General features: G+C 42.3%; 1 protein-coding gene across 4 annotated transcripts in view; it reads right to left on the reverse strand.

Annotated features, from left to right (window-relative positions):
- elk1 (ETS transcription factor ELK1) overlaps nt 1-21,179 on the reverse strand; it is a 39,206-nt gene that overhangs the window by 13,505 nt on the left and 4,522 nt on the right. For all 4 annotated transcript variants that reach the window (XR_015126586.1, XR_015126585.1, XM_086276811.1 and 1 more), the window contains 9 exons: nt 11,206-11,414; nt 10,929-11,114; nt 10,663-10,836; nt 9,595-9,741; nt 8,522-8,944; nt 8,285-8,435; nt 7,994-8,142; nt 6,196-6,279; nt 4,407-4,508 (listed from right to left, as the gene is read on the reverse strand). Coding sequence is in view for 2 of the 4 variants with exons in the window: in XM_086276811.1 (XP_086132937.1) it covers nt 4,407-4,508; nt 6,196-6,279; nt 7,994-8,142; nt 8,285-8,435; nt 8,522-8,944; nt 9,595-9,741; nt 10,663-10,836; nt 10,929-11,114; nt 11,206-11,414 (1,625 nt within the window). In the remaining 2 variants the exon portion in view is untranslated. The remainder of the gene's footprint in view (nt 1-4,406; nt 4,509-6,195; nt 6,280-7,993; nt 8,143-8,284; nt 8,436-8,521; nt 8,945-9,594; nt 9,742-10,662; nt 10,837-10,928; nt 11,115-11,205; nt 11,415-21,179) is intronic.

A 21,179-nucleotide genomic window follows, 5' to 3' on the forward strand; every position in this document is an offset into this window, starting at 1 on the left:
CCTCATCTTACAATGTAAAAAACCAGCTGAACACTTTTTCCGTTACTGAAGAGTTAAAATGGGTTAAAACACAGCTTTTTCTAGCAGGTCATGAAAGATGTTACTGAGAAGCTGCAGGGTTTTCACAGCCTGCAGTTTTTAGCTGCACCACAAGGAGGCGACAAAGTATCACAGCGTCACGATACAAACAGCAGAGAAAACTTAACACCTTTGTTTCAGAACACAGGACGAAATGACTTAATGATACTAGTTATAGACAAATAAATGCTTAAACTACCCAACTGTGCACACAGGCATGCAAACATTAAAAAATATTTAACATTTGAAGCTTTTCCCTCTTCTTTTTAAAACATTTTTTGGCCTAGATCCTCGCACCGCCCATCCTTCCTGCCTCCAACACATCAGCTTCAAGCGCTCCCTGTTCAACGGCTGTCTAATATAACCCACATCCTGACAGGTCCCATTGTAACGAGATAATGTGCAGTGTATTTTAGTGCATTATAATCATTATTACGACTCCGTCAGAGAGAAGACTCAGAATGTGCTGTTGTTTATGCACTGAGTGAACTGAACCTTTAATAACAGATAACAGACGGACTTCAAGCTGGGCCAGAAACCTGCAGACACACAAACCAGCTCTGTGTATTCTCGTTCATCTATCAATGTGGGGACTTGTGTGTATCTTAGATCATGCGAGGACGCCCCTCCTCACTTTGATTGAGACCTTCAGGTTTAAAGGGTTTACACCTGGATTTAGGATTCATGTTTAGAACTATATTCAGATTAAGGCTGACGTCAATACGAGTCCTCACATAGTATATGTGTGTGTTTGCGTGTGTGTATGTGTGTGCGTGCAGGCACCCTGGATCAGATTCAGGTACCCGCAGTGCACAGTAGCCGTGTGTGTGTGTGTGTGTGCTTGTGGTAGAGGAGCTTGTGTCCTGAAAACCAGTTTTTATACTTTGGTGATTCTGTGATGATGCTTTCCTCTTCAATGCCAAATAAGTAAAGATAAGGGCCTCCCATCAATGATGGTCATCCATAAATCGTCTTCTAATTTCACTACATAAAGCCAGTGTGGCCGGACACCATGCTACAGAGTCTCCACTGAACATATGACTGATGCTACGCTGATGCTTCATCGTGTCATTTTATCGCTCAGTAAATTGAAGGCGAGTCAGTTTTCATGAGCGAGCGACAGTTGTTGCTTCATACAGTTGACTTACTCGTTCTGAAAGTGTGTTAACGCACAGACTCCCATGTTAAAATGCACAACTTTACAGCATTAAAAGGCATGTTTACAGCCTGGTGCAAAATCCCTTTTGGGCCTCTATGAATATTTTCCACCTTCATAACAATTGAACAGGCAGTGAATGCATCACAGTGTGGGACCTGCTCAGTGCAGACGTCCATCAACACTTCCCAGAGAACCACCGGCTGCACATTGCCCTCCCTGGAGGACATCTCCAGATCTTGGTGTCTCAGCGGGGCGAGGAAAATAATTTAAGACCCTTTTCACCTTGGACATCTAACTGTTCAACCTCCTGCCCTGCAGCACAGGTGCACCAAGCGCCGGGTAAAACAAACTCAGTTTTTTCCCTTGAGCTATCACAAATTTGAGCTCGTATAAATAAACAAAACAAATGATTATTTAGCAACTAATGTGAAGTTCAACAGTGAATGGTGAATCCTTAATATGTGTGTGTGTCTTCTTTATAGCAGCCTTTATTCTTTACATAGTTTTATAAGCTTTCATTGTTTTCTCTCATTTTTCTACTTCAATGTTTTTGCACTGTACAGAATATTTCACCAAATCTTGGATATGTCTTATGTACAATGGCGATAAAGGCTTTCTACAGGGAGTGCAGAATTATTAGGCAAATGAGTATTTAGTCCACATCATCCTCTTCATGCATGTTGTCTTACTCCAAGCTGTATAGGCTCGAAAGCCTACTACCAATTAAGCATATTAGGTGATGTGCATCTCTGTAATGAGAAGGGGTGTGGTCTAATGACATCAACACCCTATATCAGGTGTGCATAATTATTAGGCAACGTCCTTTCCTTTGGCAAAATGGGTCAAAAGAAGGACTTGACAGGCTCAGAAAAGTCAAAAATAGTGAGATATCTTGCAGAGGGATGCAGCAGTCTCAAAATTGCAAAGCTTCTGAAGCGTGATCATCGAACAATCAAGCGTTTCATTCAAAATAGTCAACAGGGTCGCAAGAAGCGTGTGGAAAAACCAAGGCGCAAAATAACTGCCCATGAACTGAGAAAAGTCAAGCGTGCAGCTGCCAAGATGCCACTTGCCACCAGTTTGGCCATATTTCAGAGCTGCAACATCACTGGAGTGCCCAAAAGCACAAGGTGTGCAATACTCAGAGACATGGCCAAGGTAAGAAAGGCTGAAAGACGACCACCACTGAACAAGACACACAAGCTGAAACGTCAAGACTGGGCCAAGAAATATCTCAAGACTGGTTTTTCTAAGGTTTTATGGACTGATGACATGAGAGTGAGTCTTGATGGGCCAGATGGATGGGCCCGTGGCTGGATTGGTAAAGGGCAGAGAGCTCCAGTCCGACTCAGACGCCAGCAAGGTGGAGGTGCAGTACTGGTTTGGGCTGGTATCATCAAAGATGAGCTTGTGGGGCCTTTTCGGGTCGAGGATGGAGTCAAGCTCAACTCCCAGTCCTACTGCCAGTTTCTGGAAGACACCTTCTTCAAGCAGTGGTACAGGAAGAAGTCTGCATCCTTCAAGAAAAACATGATTCTCATGCAGGACAATGCTCCATCACACGCGTCCAAGTACTCCACAGCGTGGCTGGCAAGAAAGGGTATAAAAGAAGAAAAACTAATGACATGGCCTCCTTGTTCACCTGATCTGAACCCCATTGAGAACCTGTGGTCCATCATCAAATGTGAGATTTACAAGGAGGGAAAACAGTACACCTCTCTGAACAGTGTCTGGGAGGCTGTGGTTGCTGCTGCACGCAATGTTGATGGTGAACAGATCAAAACACTGACAGAATCCATGGATGGCAGGCTTTTGAGTGTCCTTGCAAAGAAAGGTGGCTATATTGGTCGCTGATTTGTTTTTGTTTTGTTTTTGAATGTCAGAAATGTATATTTGTGAATGTGGAGATGTTATATTGGTTTCACTGGTAAAAATAAATAATTGAAATGGGTATATATTTGTTTTTTGTCAAGTTGCCTAATAATTATGCACAGTAATAGTCACCTGCACACACAGATATCCCCCTAAAATAGCTCAAACTAAAAACAAACTACAAACTACTTCCAAAAACATTCAGCTTTGATATTAATGAGTTTTTTTTTGCTTCATTGAGAACATGGTTGTTGTTCAATAATAACATTATTCCTCAAAAATACAACTTGCCTAATAATTCTGCACTCCCTGTATTCTACAGTACGGCTCCTGCAAGAAGTTTGTGGTTCTGTTTTGTTGCACTAATTAGCCGGTGTCTGTGTGTGATGCACCCATACAGTCTGTAGCTGCAGCTTGCTGCAGAACCCAAAACCAAAGGGTGACATGATGGTGGCTACGTCCATCTTTTATACAGTTTATGCTTTTAACCACTCATTTCTACGCCGGGCTGTGAAAACACAGCCTTAGGGAAATAAGAGAATTTTTCTGCTTTTATGTTTATATTTGTTTAAAACTTGGCTGCAGAAAAATATTTCGGTGAAAACTTATTTAATGACAAACTCAACAGAAAACATGCACACAGAGATAAAGGGACGATAATGATGACAGACGGCCTCTAAAATGATCTTTTCAGCGCAGACTGAGACATGAATTGTTGCAGAAGGAATGAAGCGGATCACCACAGGCAGTAGGATTTCACTTCTGGTGTAAATGAGCATCTAAGTGTCTAAACTTCCCAACTAACAGCTGCTGATGTATTGAACGTGAACCAGTGTGCATGACGGCGTGCGTGAAGCGACAAGCAGAACTGCAAACTTGCTGCACAAACGTGTGAATTTTCTGTGAAACTGAAGCTGTGGTTTCATTTACCAAACCTGCATACAGACAAAGACCAAAGCATTATGTGGCTGTAAGGTAAGGTTCAGTGTGAGCTCTGCAAATGAACAACCGACAGATTATATTTTAAAAGACGAGTATCTTATTCTGAGAACCAGCTCTAAACACTTTTCTTTCAGTTTTCACCACAAACTTCACCTGCAGACTGATTCTTTTCTCTTTCACCAAAACAATATTGTCTTTTAGTTCCTGCACATGTTTCCAGCTGATTAAAGGATTTTACTGTGAAGGAGTTTTGGTACTGAAGTGAATTTTGTCGCACTTGTTATCGTCCATTTGTTTGTGGATTTGTGTTTCAGGATGTTGGAACTGCATGCAGTGGGCTCAGTGTATTTATTACCTGGAAGGAAAGTTTAGCTGGCGATCGAGGAGCGATGGGACTGAGCGTGCTCCAGAAGTGGATGGTGGAGGGAAGAGGGCTGGGCGTCAACAGGACCGGAGTCTGGAAGGATAAATGGACAGAAACATCCAAGAGTGTTTGACAGGAACGAACATTTCAAGGAAAAACAATTGACAAATGATTCAACTTCCTGTGTGGACGTCCCAACCAGATTCAGTTCTGTTTACATCAACAAGTCAGAGTATCTAACAGTGAAATCCGTCTTTATTCCTTTCTGTGGAAGGAATGCAGGTTGTTCCTATCAGCCGCTCTACAAATGCAGATGACACATTTAAAGACAGAAAATGTTAAAAAAAAGAAAAAAAAGAAGAAGCTTTAATTCAAGAACTCCTGACACTGCAGAACAAATCAAAAACAGGAAGAATGACTCATCAAAACAAGCTTTAATATCAATGCAGCATTTCAGATGAAGGTTAACTGAACAATGGACTAAACCAGAGCTCAATCTGATCTCAGCCAGTTAAACTTAAACTTGAAAGTCTTCATATGTGCATATACTCTAAATTTGTTTTAGAGTGAACAAGAACAAGTTCTTAATGAAAATGTTTGAATTCAATGTACCATCCTTTTAGCTGATGGACAGGCTGAGATATTGGGAGAAAAACAGATCACAGAGGATTTATAAACACATACAAGACCTTCACATGTAATTAGGGACTGAAGAACAATATTTTGATTCACTTGTATTGAAAATGACTTTGAGGTCATTTCTAAAAACAACAACAACCAACAAGATGAAAAAAAATTATCATTTTATGAATAAAGTTATTTATGATTCAAACATGTTTCCCGAGACTTTGAACTTTGGGTACATTTCTGTTCCCGAACACTAAAATGCATGCTGCACGTTTGGCACCTCTATGCTAATTAGTTTTATTTATACAGCGCGAAATCACCACAACAGTCGCCTCAACGTGCTTTATATTGTAAGGTAGACCCTACAATAATACATACAGAGAAAAACCCAACAATCATACGACCACCTATGAGCAAGCGCTTTGGCGACAGTGGGAAGGAAAAACTCCCTTTTAACAGGAAGAAACCTCCAGCACAACCAGGCTCAGGGAGGGGCGGGGCCATCTGCTGCGACCGGTTGGGGTGAGAGAAGGAAGACAGGATAAAGACAAGCAGTGGAAGAGAGACAGAGGTTAATAATAACTTACAATTAAATGCAGAGAGGTGTATAAACACATAGTGAGTGAGAAAGGTGACTGAAGAAGAAACACTCAATGCATCATGGGAATCCCTGGCAGCCTACGTCTATTGCAGCATAACTAAGGAAGGATTCAGGGTCACCTGGTCCAGCCCTAACTATATGCTTATAGTGTCTGTCTCCTGAATCCAAACTGGAAGCTGGTTCCATAGAAGAGGGGCCTGAAAACTGAAGGCTCTGCCTCTTGTTCTACTTTTAAATACTCTAGGAACAACAAGTAGGCCTGCAGAGCGAGAGCGAAGTTTTCTACACTAAACTCTCACAGTCTGCTGTGTGTTACGTGATTTGAAATAAAGATAATTTAAACAAACAGCTATAGACAAAACAACAGATAAGTGACGTTCCAGGGAATTCAAGGTCTGTGGTGCTGTAGAGGAAAGTGTTTCGTGTCAACTTGTTGTCAGCAGCAGCGATGCAAAGAGGATCGCTGCTAGAACGACACAATCCTCCAAGTTGCGAACAGACGCCTATATGAATAAAGACACGTGTGCCACACATAGACAAGCGAGTGTTTACCAGAGCGTGGGAGGTGATGACAGTCGGGGTGAGCGTGTTGGTCGCTGATCCAGGAGCCAATAAACTGTTAACTGCTGCATTCACCTGCAGAAGGAACAGGAAGCAACAGCACACGTTTACCTCTAAACACAGCACGATCATTCACTCATACACTTGCACATATACACAATATATATAAATCCCTATAATCCCATAGTTTGGAGAAAATAAATAAAAATGTTAAAAGCTCTGATGTGTTTTTGGATTTTTATTTAATCTTGTGACAGCCAAGGCTCACACGGGGTTAGAGTTCAGGGTGAAAGCGCCTACACGCTGTGAGATTTCAGCAAACCTAACAGTCGATTAGAAGTGTGTCACAGAGCTAACAAACAGACTGCAGAATGATTAAACTTATGAATCATGGACTGTGGAGAAGATTTTTGTTTACGTGTCACATTCATCTTGGTGCGCTCATGATAAGGACTCGAGGACGCAGCACACAAAATATCTTCAGGGTTTTCCTGGATAAAAACATTTTTGGCAACCCGAAAACTTACACAGCTTTACTACAATATTCAAGACTTTAGAGCTCTTTAAAACGATCACCGAGGACTAAACTCTCTACTTAAATTATTTGTTTGTTAAACAACACGTTCTGGGCGTAGCAGGCCTGCTTTGTGTGGGCGTGTCCTATCGCTCCCTGACTCTGGTGCCATCCTTTCCTCCTGCAGAGTCAGCGCACAGACTCCACACAGCAAACGACACTCGAGTCCAAAAGCTGTGAAGAAGAGTCGGTCAGTGCCAGTGGGCAGGCTGGCAGTGTCGTTTCCTGCCGCGTGGAAAGGAGTGCATGTTCCGACTGTTTCATACTTTGTTAACAGCATCGACATCTTTCTGCTGATGTCGCTTTGCTTTTGACAGAAATAACTGCCCAGCTGTGTCCCTATTTAAGATCCTTTTAATAAAACCTAAATCAATAAAAGATATTTAAAGTGATTATTTATGCAGAAGTGGAAATATCTGGGTTTTTACAGAGTTAAAATGAGCCTCTGTGGGGGTGGCCACGGACTTCTGCATGACTGGCAATTAATTTTTGTTACTGTCTTAACAGTAGTCTCTGCGTATTCCTGTTATTTGTTGTCATTTGTAGTAGATCCACTGCCACTTTAAAAATATGTATTACAATGTGTACAATAAAATATATATGGACTTTTACTCTTTGTTAGCAGGATATATGTTATAAATTTGTGGTTACACCTAATCTTGTTGTATTCTGAAGTTGTCTTATAGTCATTTACATTTGCAGTATGTGCTGCTGATGTTTAAAGAAAAGAAAACGAACACATCCAGAGCGGCTAAAAGCTTTAAGAGAAAAAGCTAAAAGCTTTTCGTCCTGGACGTTTTATTTAAGTGCTGTGAGACTCACATCACAGACTCAAAGGATTCTGGAAACTTCAATTTATCTGATAAATGTCTAACGTTCAAGTTGTTACATAGCACACATAGTGATGTTTCTCCATTTCACAACCAAAACCTGCATTTTTCCAATGTTAAAACATGACTATATGAGAAAATGTCTTTGAGGGATTCACAGCTAGATGATGAGCCTGGTATCAAAGCAGAGGTGAAAAGGTGACTGTAACTGTTTTGACCAGTCACTTATCCCGCCGGTTGCTATGACATTTGATTTTATGTCATAGCAACCCATAGCAGCCATAGTCTTCCTGACTTTCTGTTTTAAATATTTTTTTTATGTTTGTAAAGCACATCTGAACTTTTACATGTGATGTTTAGTAAAGTGACCAGCAGTGTTGCAGACCTTATCGAGGGAGAGGCCGGGGGGCAGGGAGGGAGAGGAGGGCAGCTCCAGGCCTCGTGGCTTCTTTTGTTTCGGAGGAACGGCGTCCGAGGATGAAGCTGCTGGAGAGGTCACCGGCAAGGACGTCGTCACCGGGGGGATGACTGGATCTGAAGGAAACAAATCGCAGGAATGAAATCTAATGAATTATGGGAATAGACATAAAAAGGCGGTCTCGGTGGGCTCCACCCAGAGAGGGAAGAAAAACCCTTTCCTCAATCAGGGAGATCATCTAAAATGCTTTCCTGTCACCTGTTAGCGTGTCCTGGCCCTCACCCTCTGTCCTCTCCTCCTCTGCTGGCTGCTGAACTCCAACCCCGGCATCAATGCAGGGCGGGGGCGGGCTTTCCACAATGGTGGGGGGAGGCTCTGGCTCTCCCGAGTCACAGATCAGCTGAGGAACCTGGATGGAAGAGCACAGGGCACCACCTTAGCACCATGTTTCTGTTAAACTTTTATTAAAAACCCAGAATTTCCTCCTCCTCTTACCTCCTCCACCCGTTTCCCATCCAGTGTCACCATCTCCAGCAGCTCCTGCTCTGACGGCAGATTCTCCTCCTTGATGACGATGGGTGGAGGACGGGCGGTGGGAGGAAGAGCGACAGAGGGAGGAGGAGCAGCAGTCGTCATCGGCACCTGTTGCTGCTGCTGATTGAGAGGTGGGTTGATAATAACGAACACAGGGGCAGGGTGAGACTGATGAGGAGCAGCATGCGGGTGGTGCGAGGGGAAGTTGGTGGGGTTGGTAAGGCCCCCACAATCCTCCTGCTGTGGGCCCTGTGTGCCCATTGAGACATGAGGAGGGGGGACGGGGCTCACCGTGCCCCCTCCGAGAGTGATGAGGGTGGACGGGTCCCCCATGTTGGTGAGATAAATCTGGGGAGGGTCGCTCAGCGGAGCAGCAGGAGGATTCTGGGAATGTCAACCAGAGACGAGAACGATGTTATTTTCCATCATATTTATAACGTTCCAGTGGTGGATGTTCATACTGAATACTGACAAAGGTGCAAATAATGACTTCAGTAGACGTACAAGTAACTCCTGTGAGTCAAAAACAGGCTTCGTTTAAAGTAGTTTTTTCTACTCTTGGATCTGTACGATGTCACTGAGAGCAGAGATATCTCATAAAGTCATCTAATGCTGGGCATGCACAGTGCGATTTTTGGCTCATTTTGAGCCGATTTTTTAGTCGTGCGACCGTTTTGGTGATCGGCCCGAATTTCGCCTTCATCGTGTATCGTGTAGTATACGTGAGGTAACGAGAAGCGATAAACACCTCACGACCAGCTCCCGATCATCAATCGTTTGGTCGTAAGAAAATCAAACCTGTTTGAAATCCTGTTGGCCGTCCTGAGGGCGTCACTGCAGCCTCTCACACTGCGCACACGCAAACACAGAAATGAAAGTGAAAAGACGGAGCAGCACGGCAGCGCAGCGGGTGATCTGGACACAAGCGATGGAGGCACAACTTGTAGGATGAGGCAAGCTCATCGCACAGTGTCTGTCCAGCTTTAGGTGTTCTCGGACAAGTAACCAAGTACCAGGCGTGACTTTTTACTGACCTGTGATTGGCCATTGGAGTTGGCTGGTATCTGTGGGCTGAGAGCCGGGGTCGGACAGGGAGACGTCTGAGTGACGATGACCTGGAGAACAGAGTCCGCAGCGCTCCCCACGGACGGAGAGGATTTAGACTCCGGTAACACACACACCTGAGGAGGAGGACACACCAAAAAAGGCCTGGAGTTAGAGCAGCTGATTGCCACAAATAGTGCATGTGCACATGCGTGTGTTCGTCATATGGCACAGACATAGACATGGCACGGCAGCGCAAGGGTCAGGAAGAAAAAGTGTATTAGAGATCCATTTGAAAAATAGAAAAATAAATAAGAAAAAAAGCGTTTAAAAAAAAAGAAATAATACATTAACAGGAGAAAAAGCTAAATATTGCTTTTACTCCTAATCAACTTATAATGACTACGACCCTCAAGATGGGTGAAGTTAACGATAACAAGAAGAATACACTGATTTGACAAAGACTCTAACCAAATGTCATTGAAGACACAACCAGCCCCATCTATCTATGGGGCTCAAGCGCTGTGAGGCGATCGTGGCTCAAGAGTTGGCAGTTTGTCTTGTAATCGGAAGGTTGCCGGTTCGACCCCCTGCTCTCTCTGTCCTGGTCGTTGACTAAGTAAAGCGCTATACAAATACAGGCCATTTACCATCTATCTGTGCATAGACTGGCATTAGGAGCCCAACAAGATTAAATTTTCACTGCTTAAATGTACAAAGACAGTGATGTGAAAACAAGTGTCTAATATTTCCTATGAACAGCACCTCGTTTTTCTGTTCAATTTTGCTGTGATGTGACTCTGGATCAACTTCAGAAGCAGGTCACTTATTAACTGTGACTAGGTCCTCCTCTGGTAAAATAAATACGTTTGCAAAAAAAAAAAAAAAGCAAATCCTTTCACAACCCGCATAAATCACAGGAATTAAATAACAAAAAAATGTTAGCTGCACAACCTCAAGCAGTGTGAAACACAAAGTCCAGCAGCTGCGCTGAATTATTATTATTATTATTATGAAGTGCACAGAGGGGTCAGGGGGTAACATTTAACTCTTTTTACCTCTCTCAGTGTGCGATCAACTTTGGGGACAGGCTCTTGTTGCAGGAGGAGCTCTGATTTGATTGGCCGTGGATTGGGTGAGGCCTGCAGGGATTGGATGGTGAAGGTGGAGTAGAGGCCGGACTTCATGTAGTCGTTTCTGGAGCTCTTCTGGGAGCTGCTGGGTGACGAGCGCTGGTGATCCACGCAGACAGACGCAAAGAAAGAAAAAAAGCAATCAGCCAATTATTCATAACACCCTGGAAACAAAGGAAGTGTGGACGTACCTGGGGCAAGCCCTTTGTCGGACAAGTTGGTGCCACGCCCCCAAGGCTTTTTGATTGGTTGTTTGAGTCGCTGACGTCCCTCCTCTGGCCCTCCTCTATACTGCGTATCCCATCGGGGAGGGAGGGGTCAGGCTGACTTACAAACTTATAGACAAACTTCTGGCCGCTCACCTTCTTTATGATATTCTGAAAGAGGGGGAAAAAATGGTGAGCCTGCCGACCTGGAGGTAACGTAGTACTCGTTTTGCTGCAGTAACAGTAGTATTATCAGCAGTACCTTGTCGTAGTAGTATCTCAGTGCCCGGCTCAGTTTGTCGTAGTTCATGTTGTGCTTGTTCTTGCGGAGCCCCCACAGGCGGGCCACCTCCTCGGCGTCTAGCAGCTTGAACTCGCCGTCCTCACTTGTCCAGGAGATCAGGTGACGCTGCCGCTGGTCCTCCAACAGATGAAGCAGGAACTGCCACAGCGTGATGGACGGGTCCATCGCTGAGGACACGGACAGACAGTTGAGGATTGTTTCAAAAATAAAGACCATGCTTATTATAGTCATTTATGGGCAGCTGAATAACCACTTAAATGCCACTTAAATCCAGCTATTAGTTATACTTTGGAAGAAAGGAGTTCTTTCACTGGCTGGCAGGAATAAATATTTAAGATTTCAAAATATTCTAAAAACACTTCAGCAACTGTATTTGAAGGAGACATGTGAGGCAAAACTTTGCTTTACATCTACACTCCCGGGCATTCCCAGGTGCGCCACACGCAAGCCTACAAAAACAAACAAACAAAAAAATAAAAATAATAAAAAAGACGAGGAGCACAAGTGTCACCGTCTGCACGGCTGCTACGCAGTCTGCTGCCCCCCGAACACCTTGTTGGCTCCGTCTGCATCCCAAGTGGAGGATGCAACCCAGAAGGAAACGGCGATCAATCCTGGGAGATGTGCTTTACATTCAAAACCATCTGCTACACTGGCTTCAACTTGCTTACAGATTAGCCAGCATATCACACCGCTCCTTTCTGTGCCCAATTTTTCATCTGTCAATTTTTGAAGAAGAATCATGTTTATTAAATCAATTACTTAAGACTGATTAAAATAATGGAGACTATGGTTTCCAGTCAGAAATCCAGCATAAAGCTCAGCGTAAAACTGCTGCAGGAAACCAAACAGGTCATCAGAGTAATGAATGACAGGTGAGAGCACAGGTGGGCCAGCTCACCTGAAACAAACATCAGTTTACGGTATAAAATCACAACAGAAAAATAATCTGCCACAGTTTTACGAGGAAATAATAAGTCATTTTAAAGCTGAAACTTGCTTAAAGCCTCGGAGTGTAATACTTTCTGACTGTCAGACACAATCACACAGTCAGGGGATTTAAGAGAATGAGTACTCTCCAGCAGAAGCCAGAGAGAGACTCCTCTGAGAAGGTCAACATTAAACAGATTACACAGAGGGAGATGCCTGTCAGCCATGGAAATGAACCTCATTACCATTGGCTGACCTGGTACACAACTAACCTATCGAACACCTTGGAAACCATCACCATGGTGAGACCTTTCATCAATGGTAACCAAGGGTGAGGAGAGAAAAACAGAGCAATGAGGAGGGTTCACTGCTGACATCAGCTCACAGGCACTCAGTACAGCCACTGTGGTGTCAGCATGAATCTGACACACGGAGGACCAGGGATACTCGGAGGAGGATGTGAAGCCCTTATTAATGTTAATGATAACGCTGAAGATTATTATTGGTTTTTAGCAGTATTTACAGTTTGTTTACAGTTATTTGTTGTTGGCAGCAATAAAAAGCTGACCTCTATAGTGGGATGGTCACCGCTGTGAGAGAGGGATGTGATGTGGTCAGAGTGCGATAATATACATGTCCACATTTTGAAAGCAGGCGCAGTAGCTCATCTGGCCATCTTGATTCACAGGTTATTACGTGAAGTGACAAATGTGACCTTGACCTTCAGCACAATCACAGGATTCACAGAATCACCAATCAGCACACAGCGTGACCTGACCCTGGACGGGATAACCCACCCAAATATATTAAATATCTTAAATTTTTTTCTTGGATGTGTATTTTTTTATGCATCCAAGGGGACGCCACCATCCATGTTCAGCTTATCACTAGCTAATCCCCTCGCTCTTATTTTGAAAGTCCAGTTACTGCTAACTAGCTCTGACTCCTCTAGACTGGGCTCCATCTTCCCGAGCTTGCTGCGGTGCGTCACTGTGGAGCTGCACTCCAGTCCCAGAGTAAAGACTCTGCATATGGTCTAATTTATTCTATACTGGACTATTAAAATATTTAAAGAGCAGAACCTTTAAATGAATATTTATCTAAATAAATAATTCAAGCAAATGTACATGAAACTTATTGCACCGTGCAAGTTAAAGACACTGATCCAACTTTTCCCAGTACTGAGCCAACACCCATGATAAAATGAATGATCTGTATCAATTACTATGAGGAGGCGGCTGGGATTCATTCTTTACACATACGGAAACATGTGGCTCCACTTAAACACAGATTTCCTAACTTTGTACAATAAAATGTGACAAACAAATGCATGAAAACTGAAAAGCATCCAAATGATCATAAGCTGTAAGCTTCTTCCATACTATGTGAGCCCTCCCTCCCAGCAACCCACAAACCACTGCTGGCATGCCACATAGTAAACAAAGAAGAACTGGATAAACCAGGTAATCAAGTTTGGGAGCGAGCATCAGATCCAAATCAAACACCGTTCCAGACTGTTACTGTTCGCTAGTGTAAGTGCACATAATTAGGCACAGTCAAACTCAATAAATCAGAACAAAAAGAATGTAAGTGAATGTGAAGAACTGCAGAGACGTCAACAGAAACAAGTTTTAACTAGCAGAGTAGAACGGTTTACTTTTTCTTTGAGAGGTTAAAAAAGGAAAAGCCTTTGCTCTTCAAACAACGCTATAGCTGCAGACAAAAGGGAAATAAAAGCACCACAAAAGCAGTACCTGGGTAAATACACTTTATTATCTTCCACCACTGCTGCTCAGTAATGATAGAGCAGAGGCTTCAGCAGAATTCTTGGTGTGCTGTTTACCTTGTGCAGGAACAGCAGAGCAAAACCGTGAACCTGATCTCTGCAGGAAAATTCACACAAACACATGACGACGATTACGCCAGATACAAGGGCGCTGCGCGAATTAATGAATGCAGCAGCTAATCTCTGCGCGCAGGTTTCAGCGTGGCACAGAGACGAGTCAGATTGCCCTCACACTGTGAGCTGACCATAACAACCACCGCCGCAGACGGTGGGAATCCCATTAGAAATTCTGGTTTCTGAAAAAGAAACTGCATCTGATGAGTTAAAAAATAAGAGCCGGAGCCGAGCGACTCGTGCACCTCTCTGCTGACAGTGCAGCGCATTTATTTAACCTTTATAAAAGCTTCTTCCTCCCCCCAGCTGCCTGATCTTCTGTTCCATCAATCCCTGTAAATAAATAATGTGAATGCTGTTTAAGCATTTCACATAACTAAAACCCTCTGCACTTTTTTGGCACTTAACTACTTCTGTATACTTTGTGCTACGGAAACCGTTCTTTTTATGAGTTTTATTTGTTGGTTTGAATGAAATGGAAAAATCTTCTAATCCTCTTTAAACCCACCCTACTTTGAAACGTAACTAGTTCCGCATACTTTGAGCTAGAGAAAAAACTTTAAACCGGTCCCAACACCATTAAGGTATTACTAGTTTTGTTATATCTTTTATGGTTTTCAAAAGCCCTGCATCATGGATGGATGGTTTTCAAACAGTGACATTTTAAAATTTATAAAAGAAAAACTAGAAACTTAGGCTACGTTCACACTGCAGGCGAAAGCGCATCAAATCCGATGTTTTTGACCCTATGCGACCCATATCCGATCATGGTGTGACAGTGTGAACGGCACAAATCCGATATTTTCAAATCCGATCTGGGTCACTTTCATATGTGGTACTGAATCCGATGCATATCCGATGTTTTAGAAAGCAACTGCTGTTTGAATAATCATGTCGCATTAAATCCGTCTTTTATGTCACCGACACAAGACAGACACCAATTATCAGCACCGGAGAAGACATCGCAAACGCTTCCTGGCCATCCAGTGAAACTGTTGGGAAGACAACGTTGGAGAAACGTGAACATTTTATTTGTACTGTATAATCTGCAGATTCTGACAGAAATCTGCAACTATCCTTTGAAGCACCGCTCCTCTAAAACAGCAATCATGATCATTATTAGGCCAAATGTAAATAACAAAATAACTTTATAACTTAAAGCAAAATTGGGAAACGTAAAGTCCGAAACAAGTCTTTATATTAAGGGCCATCAGTCACACAATGCTGTTTTGGTCTGGGTCCAAACAGAGCGCGTTGTGTGTGACGTCTTCTTTTGCGCATGCGGAGCTCTCTGAGGGTTCACACTAGAGCGCGTTTGCTGTCACATTTTATTTGTAGTGTGAAGAAGCAGACAAAAAATCAGATTTGATCAAAAAATCTGAATAGAGCACGAAGACCTGCAGAGTGAACGTAGCCTAAGACTCAGTTCTCAAACCGATTACAACATCTCACTCTGTGTATTTGCACGAGTCTGAGCTTCGGTGTAGGATTTTTGCGACAGCTGCAGATCAATGCTCCAAGTTACAAAAATGAAGAGGTGACTGACTGACCAACGCGCTACAAAGATTGTCTCTCACAACACAGGATGTGATGTGAAAATCGTCATGTGACACCTGAGACACAAAGGATGCAGCATAAAAATGACTTAAGGATGCAGACACAAGCTGCTCCTGAAAGGTGGATTTAAATTCAGCAGATTCAGACCAGTGACTGTATAAAAGACCCTGGTTCAGACTGATTGGCATAGAAACACAGAGGCAGGTGTGTATCACAGTGTGTGTGTGTCCTTATGTGCAAACATTGCTGTGTGGGGACATGCGTGTCCACATTTGTGTGATAGGGGTGTTTACAAACTGCCACCAATCAGAAACTGCCTGCTGAGCTAATTTCTGCTCTTTTTCTCTTGTACAGCATTTATTTCAGCACTTCTTCATTTTGATGATCTTCAGCTCCAGTTCTGCTCTTTTTTTGTTTTGAAAAAGGAATTTTCAGCAATTGAAGCTCAGTTTAGCTACTACTTGTTTTTATTTAGTGCATTTTCAGTTTTTGGTACCCTTGCTTTTTATACTTAAACTGGCTGATATTTTAGTAATCTTAATTCTACTACAGCCAAGATACTTGAGCAACTGAAAAACGAAATGCCAGAGTCAACATCAGTTGCAGCCGTAGTTTTATAATGAACACGTTCACAAGTTCAGAAAATAAACTATTACACATCTAGATGCCAGAGTGTTCACTGGTATGACAGCTTTGCTCTGTCTTAATCCATATTCTGAATACGCAGACTTTTCTGAAGTTCCCACAGAACAAACGCTGAGAGGAAAACAGAAAAACCCAAACACAGACTGAGTCGAACCACTGGTTTGTTCCCAGAAACCACGTCCTGTTGCACTGTGGTTTCTCTGCTTCCTGACATCAGTTTGTCAGTCAGATCTCAACATACTGTTCTGGTTACAGGGGAAAGTGTCTGGTTTTACTAAAGGAAACTAGTCTTCAATCAAACTTTGTCTGATTGTGCAGCTTAAAAATATAAAAGATTAATTTGTCAATGATTTATAATATCAAAGGAAATTAAACAATATTTTGTTACCTTTTGGTCGGATAAAAAGCCTGATTGATTAATGGATTTAAAATTGAAATCACGATTTAAAACAATGGCAGTTTAAGATACCTCTTTTTCTAACACTGTCGGCTTTTCTGAAAATCGTTTTGTGGCTAATTCCTCAATGCCAATTAAACAGGAATCCATTCTGACAGTAGCTCTGCATGACTCACAGTTCAAAACAACCTTCATAAATCTTATACTGAGCCGTGGTGCAGCCCCTCAGTTCTTCCCCTGACTGAAACAGGTCATTTTAGGTCGTCTCTCTAAGTCGAGATTCAGAGATGCCCCTGAAGTGCTTGTGGTTCGACAACCGATGAGCCAGAGCCGACAGACAGGCTGCTTTTAGGGATATTTGGACTGTGTCTGTAGCCCAGTTACTCAAATACTATATCACTGCTATTGATCTCTGTGTGGGTGAACAGTTGGCCACTTTCTGAGTTTTCACATCTCTTCTAAACCAGCCAAGTATGGCATAAAGTATGGAAACTGTGATGCCAAAAAAACAAAACAAGATAATAGAAATATGATTTAGTTTCATTAGAATATGTTCGTCATCTGTCATAGATAAAGGAAACAGTATATATTCCTGTATGAAATGCAATGGGGTAATAAATGACACCCACTTGGTCATTTTAGTCGCCTGATGATTAAGGCCATCTTAATCTTTAGACCTAAGAGTAGAAATAAACTCTCTGAAACTGGGTGTTTGGGCAGTCTGAAGCTCTTTTGGTGCACATATATGTCCTCGTATATACGCTGCCTTCATTATGTTGAAACTTTGACTGTGTTTAATATAATACAGCATTAATGCACTTCAATACGAGCTTTGACACCGATTCTATTTAAGAGGAAATGAAAAGAGTATCAGATAGCCCCTTCAAGAGCAGCAGGAAGGGGAGGAGTCAGAATATAACCTGCCAAGCAGGCAGGTTAGATTCGCAGATGCTCTGAACCTGGCAAGTGGCTCACAGTTTAAAATCAGCTCTTTTCTTGAACAGATAACCCAAAGATTCTCTTATTTCAGAGTCAACAAAGTCAAGAGGTGTCTGGAACATGGCAGTGAACATGTACTTTCCTCCAAAAACACAGACTGACACAGCAGATAAAGAACTGAAGACGAACATCCTGAAAGCTCAGAAGATACAAATCACCACTTCTGGTCAAAACTTTCAGAATAAAGTCAAAGCAAAAACAGGATGTTTGTGAGAGGGACCTTCAGCCTTGAAATGACGTGGAATCCAACCACACGATGGTCCCGATAGCACAGCTGACAGCGCTGTGACTCCTCATCAGCACGCATCATACCAGAAACATGTCACATCTCACAGCATCGCTCAACACACATCAGAATGAGTCAGTGTTGCCATGGCAGCAGGTGATATTACATCACAGACCTGACACTGTCTCCATGATAACAGTAGGCATCATGTCTGTGATAGGGCTGTGTTAATGACAGTTTTTACAGTGAAATTCAAGCAGACGCCACACTTCATAAACCACACAGGCCCAGAGCGCTTGGATCTTTACTGCAGTCTGTGCCCTAAACCTGCATTCGCTCTACTGGCCAGCAGGGGGCAAAACCTATGTTTGCAACACCCCCCCAAACAAAACAAAACCTTACTTTTTACTAGAGATGAACCGATCAGATATTACGTATCAGTATTGGTCCGATACTGACCTAAATTACTGGATCGGATATCGGAGAGTAATGAAAAATGTAATCCGATCCATTAAATATCACAAAAGCACCTCACAAAACTTGCAACATGGCGTAACTCAGCTCTAGGGCTGCCACAAACGATTATTTTGATAGTCGACTAGTCACCGATTATTTTTGCGATTAGTCGACTAATCAGATCATGCATCCATTGAACGTAAAACGTACAGCTTATTGCCCCAGCAGCATCTGCTCTTATATAACTATCATTAGCTTACAGCTTTAAGTGTTTAAGGTCTGTGCTAACTAAAAATAAAGACAAGTTGATGGGTTATTAAATTTTAATGACATTTGCAGATTGTTTCAGTGAAGTTTAATAAACTCCTTGCTATCTAAAATATAACAGGACACCAGAGTATATTCTCAAGCATCTCACACTTCTGATAATCAGCTGTCTCCTTGACGTTTATTCAGCTGTGTAAAAACTATAACTTTAATCTCAGCCAAACCAATTTACTCAGGAACTAATAAAATACTGAAAAAGCCAAACAATAACAGTTTTAAGGTATCTAAGTGAAAGCAAAAGACGGCAGTGGGTTTGAAAACGATTTGCCGGGAGTCCGGTGTTCTCACGGCTCTAGTGAGCCTAGCCCCCGGCTAGCTATCGAGCTGGTGGGTAACAGATGTCTCCGAAAACGTCGGAGCGCTTTTGAAAATATGTGGTGTCTTGTAGGGCTGCTCGATTATGGCTAAAATGATAATCACGATTATTTTCACTGAAATTGAGATCTCGATTATTTGACGATATTTATTTAACCCTTTAAGACCTACCATAGAACCAAGTCCGCCAGAGCTTATATTATTTTTTTACATGTTGTAGTGCCATTTGTGGGAGCATTTCAAGTTGCTATGCAACTGTTATAGCCCATATTTTAATAATATGTATGCATTAAGTCCATAGTAACTACATTAATTGCAAAAAAGTGCAATAAACTACAAAAAAAATTGAAAATCGTTTTTGTTTTTTAACATATATTTCTACTTGGAGAAATTTAAGAGGTTTATCCCTCAAAACTTTAAATACAAAAAAGTTGCAAAAAATAGTTTACAACAGGAAATTAATTTTGAGTGTCTTCATAGTTTTATTTTGGAGATACAGCAATTTTTATTAGGGGTGCAACGATATTCGTATCGATATTGAACCGTTCGATACAGTACTTTCGGTTCGGTACGCATATGTATCGAACAATACAACATTTGTAATTTATTTTATCAATTTTCCTTCTGACGATGCTGTCTGTGTTGAGCGCTCAGTGAATCTGTGTTCGACTACTCCGCCTAGGCTGCACTGTCGAGCGCAGATCCACTGAGCGCTCAACACAGACAGCATAGTCAGAAGGAAGAGCGCAGGGCAAGCTAGCGAGACAGAAGTTAAGCTCTCCTTGCAACAGGCAAATTGAACGTCATTCAGATCTGGCGTTTGGAATTATTTTGGTTTTCATGTGACGTATGACCCTGAAGGTAAGCGAGTCATGGACTAAAGTAAAACAGTATGTTGAATGTGCCATGCAATGCTCAATTACATTGGTGTGAACTAGTGTGTTAGCGCAGTTAGCTCGTTAACGTGTTGGCCGTCTAGCCCCATGCACGGAGCGATCGGCGGTAGCTCGTTAACGGAGATTTGCCGTGTTGTGGCGTTAAGGTAATTTCAACGAGATTAACCTGAAAGCACTAGCGGGAACACAACGAATATGACTGCACATTTACGCCGACATCATCCTAGTGCAAAGACAAGTGGAAGCAGACAAAAAAAAAGCAAGCATGCTACTAACTTTAGCCGAGTCATTTAGACAGCTGTTAGCACATGATTCTCCTTATGCTGCTGAGAATATAGCCCAGAAGAAGCGGATAGTATAGCTTTTATTTTGGAAAGAGACATTTCTCTGTAATAAACTCTCTTTTCCAAAGATGAGTGATTCCTCAATCAGATACAGGGCTTGCAATATCGCTAGCCCGACGTCCCGGAGCTAGCGATTTTTTCAGTCGGGCTACCAAAATCTATCTCTTCCCTGCCCGTCGGGCTATTGTAGGAAAAATATATGTCAATGCTTTTGCATTCTTTCGGAAATGTAGCTGGGTAATTATGTCATTGGCATCGGTGAGCCACTGTCAATATGTGACATATTGAAGTCGCGTTTGAATTTGCGCTTGTTTTTTTGCTTTCACTTTGCAATCGTGCGAACTGTGTATAGAGAGCGACAGCACTGATCTGTGAGTGATGATAATTTGTGCACCAATTCCTCTGACATCGTCTTATTAATCGTTAGCTTACTATGCAAACATGACAAGTGAAATCTCCTGCAGCTTAAACATGTGAGAGGTTGATCGCGCAGAGAATCGCTGAGCTTATGTGTGTGTGTGTAAAAGCATTTCAGTTCTGCTGAGCCAAATAAGACAGGTCAGGGTGAAGAAGTGACAGCCAAAGAAAAGCTTACCACAAAACGGAGAAGTTATGACAAATCAGACTATGAGGCAAAAAGAAAGTGCAGCTTCATGGTTTCATGGACAAAAGAATTTCTGTGGCTGCAATATGACGAGCTAAATAACCAGGGCTGCACATAAGTGGTCCGCAGGTGCGCATTCGCTGTCAAAATAAAAAACACGCACAAGGGTTAGGGTTAAATTCAAAAACTGTACTTTTGAGTTAAAATATATATTTATAATTTTAATAAATAACAAATTAAAAATGCATGAACATTTTTTTGTATCGAAAAAATATCGAACCGTGACACCAAAGTATCGAACCGAACCGAACCGTGAATTTTGTGTATCGTTGCACC

This window comes from Aulonocara sp. 'chitande type north' Nkhata Bay, linkage group LG20 (assembly GCF_057382095.1).
Source record: "Aulonocara sp. 'chitande type north' Nkhata Bay isolate Kocher_YH1m ecotype deep benthic linkage group LG20, A_spYH_male_GT1.1, whole genome shotgun sequence".
Taxonomy (NCBI): Eukaryota; Metazoa; Chordata; class Actinopteri; order Cichliformes; family Cichlidae; genus Aulonocara; species Aulonocara sp. 'chitande type north' Nkhata Bay.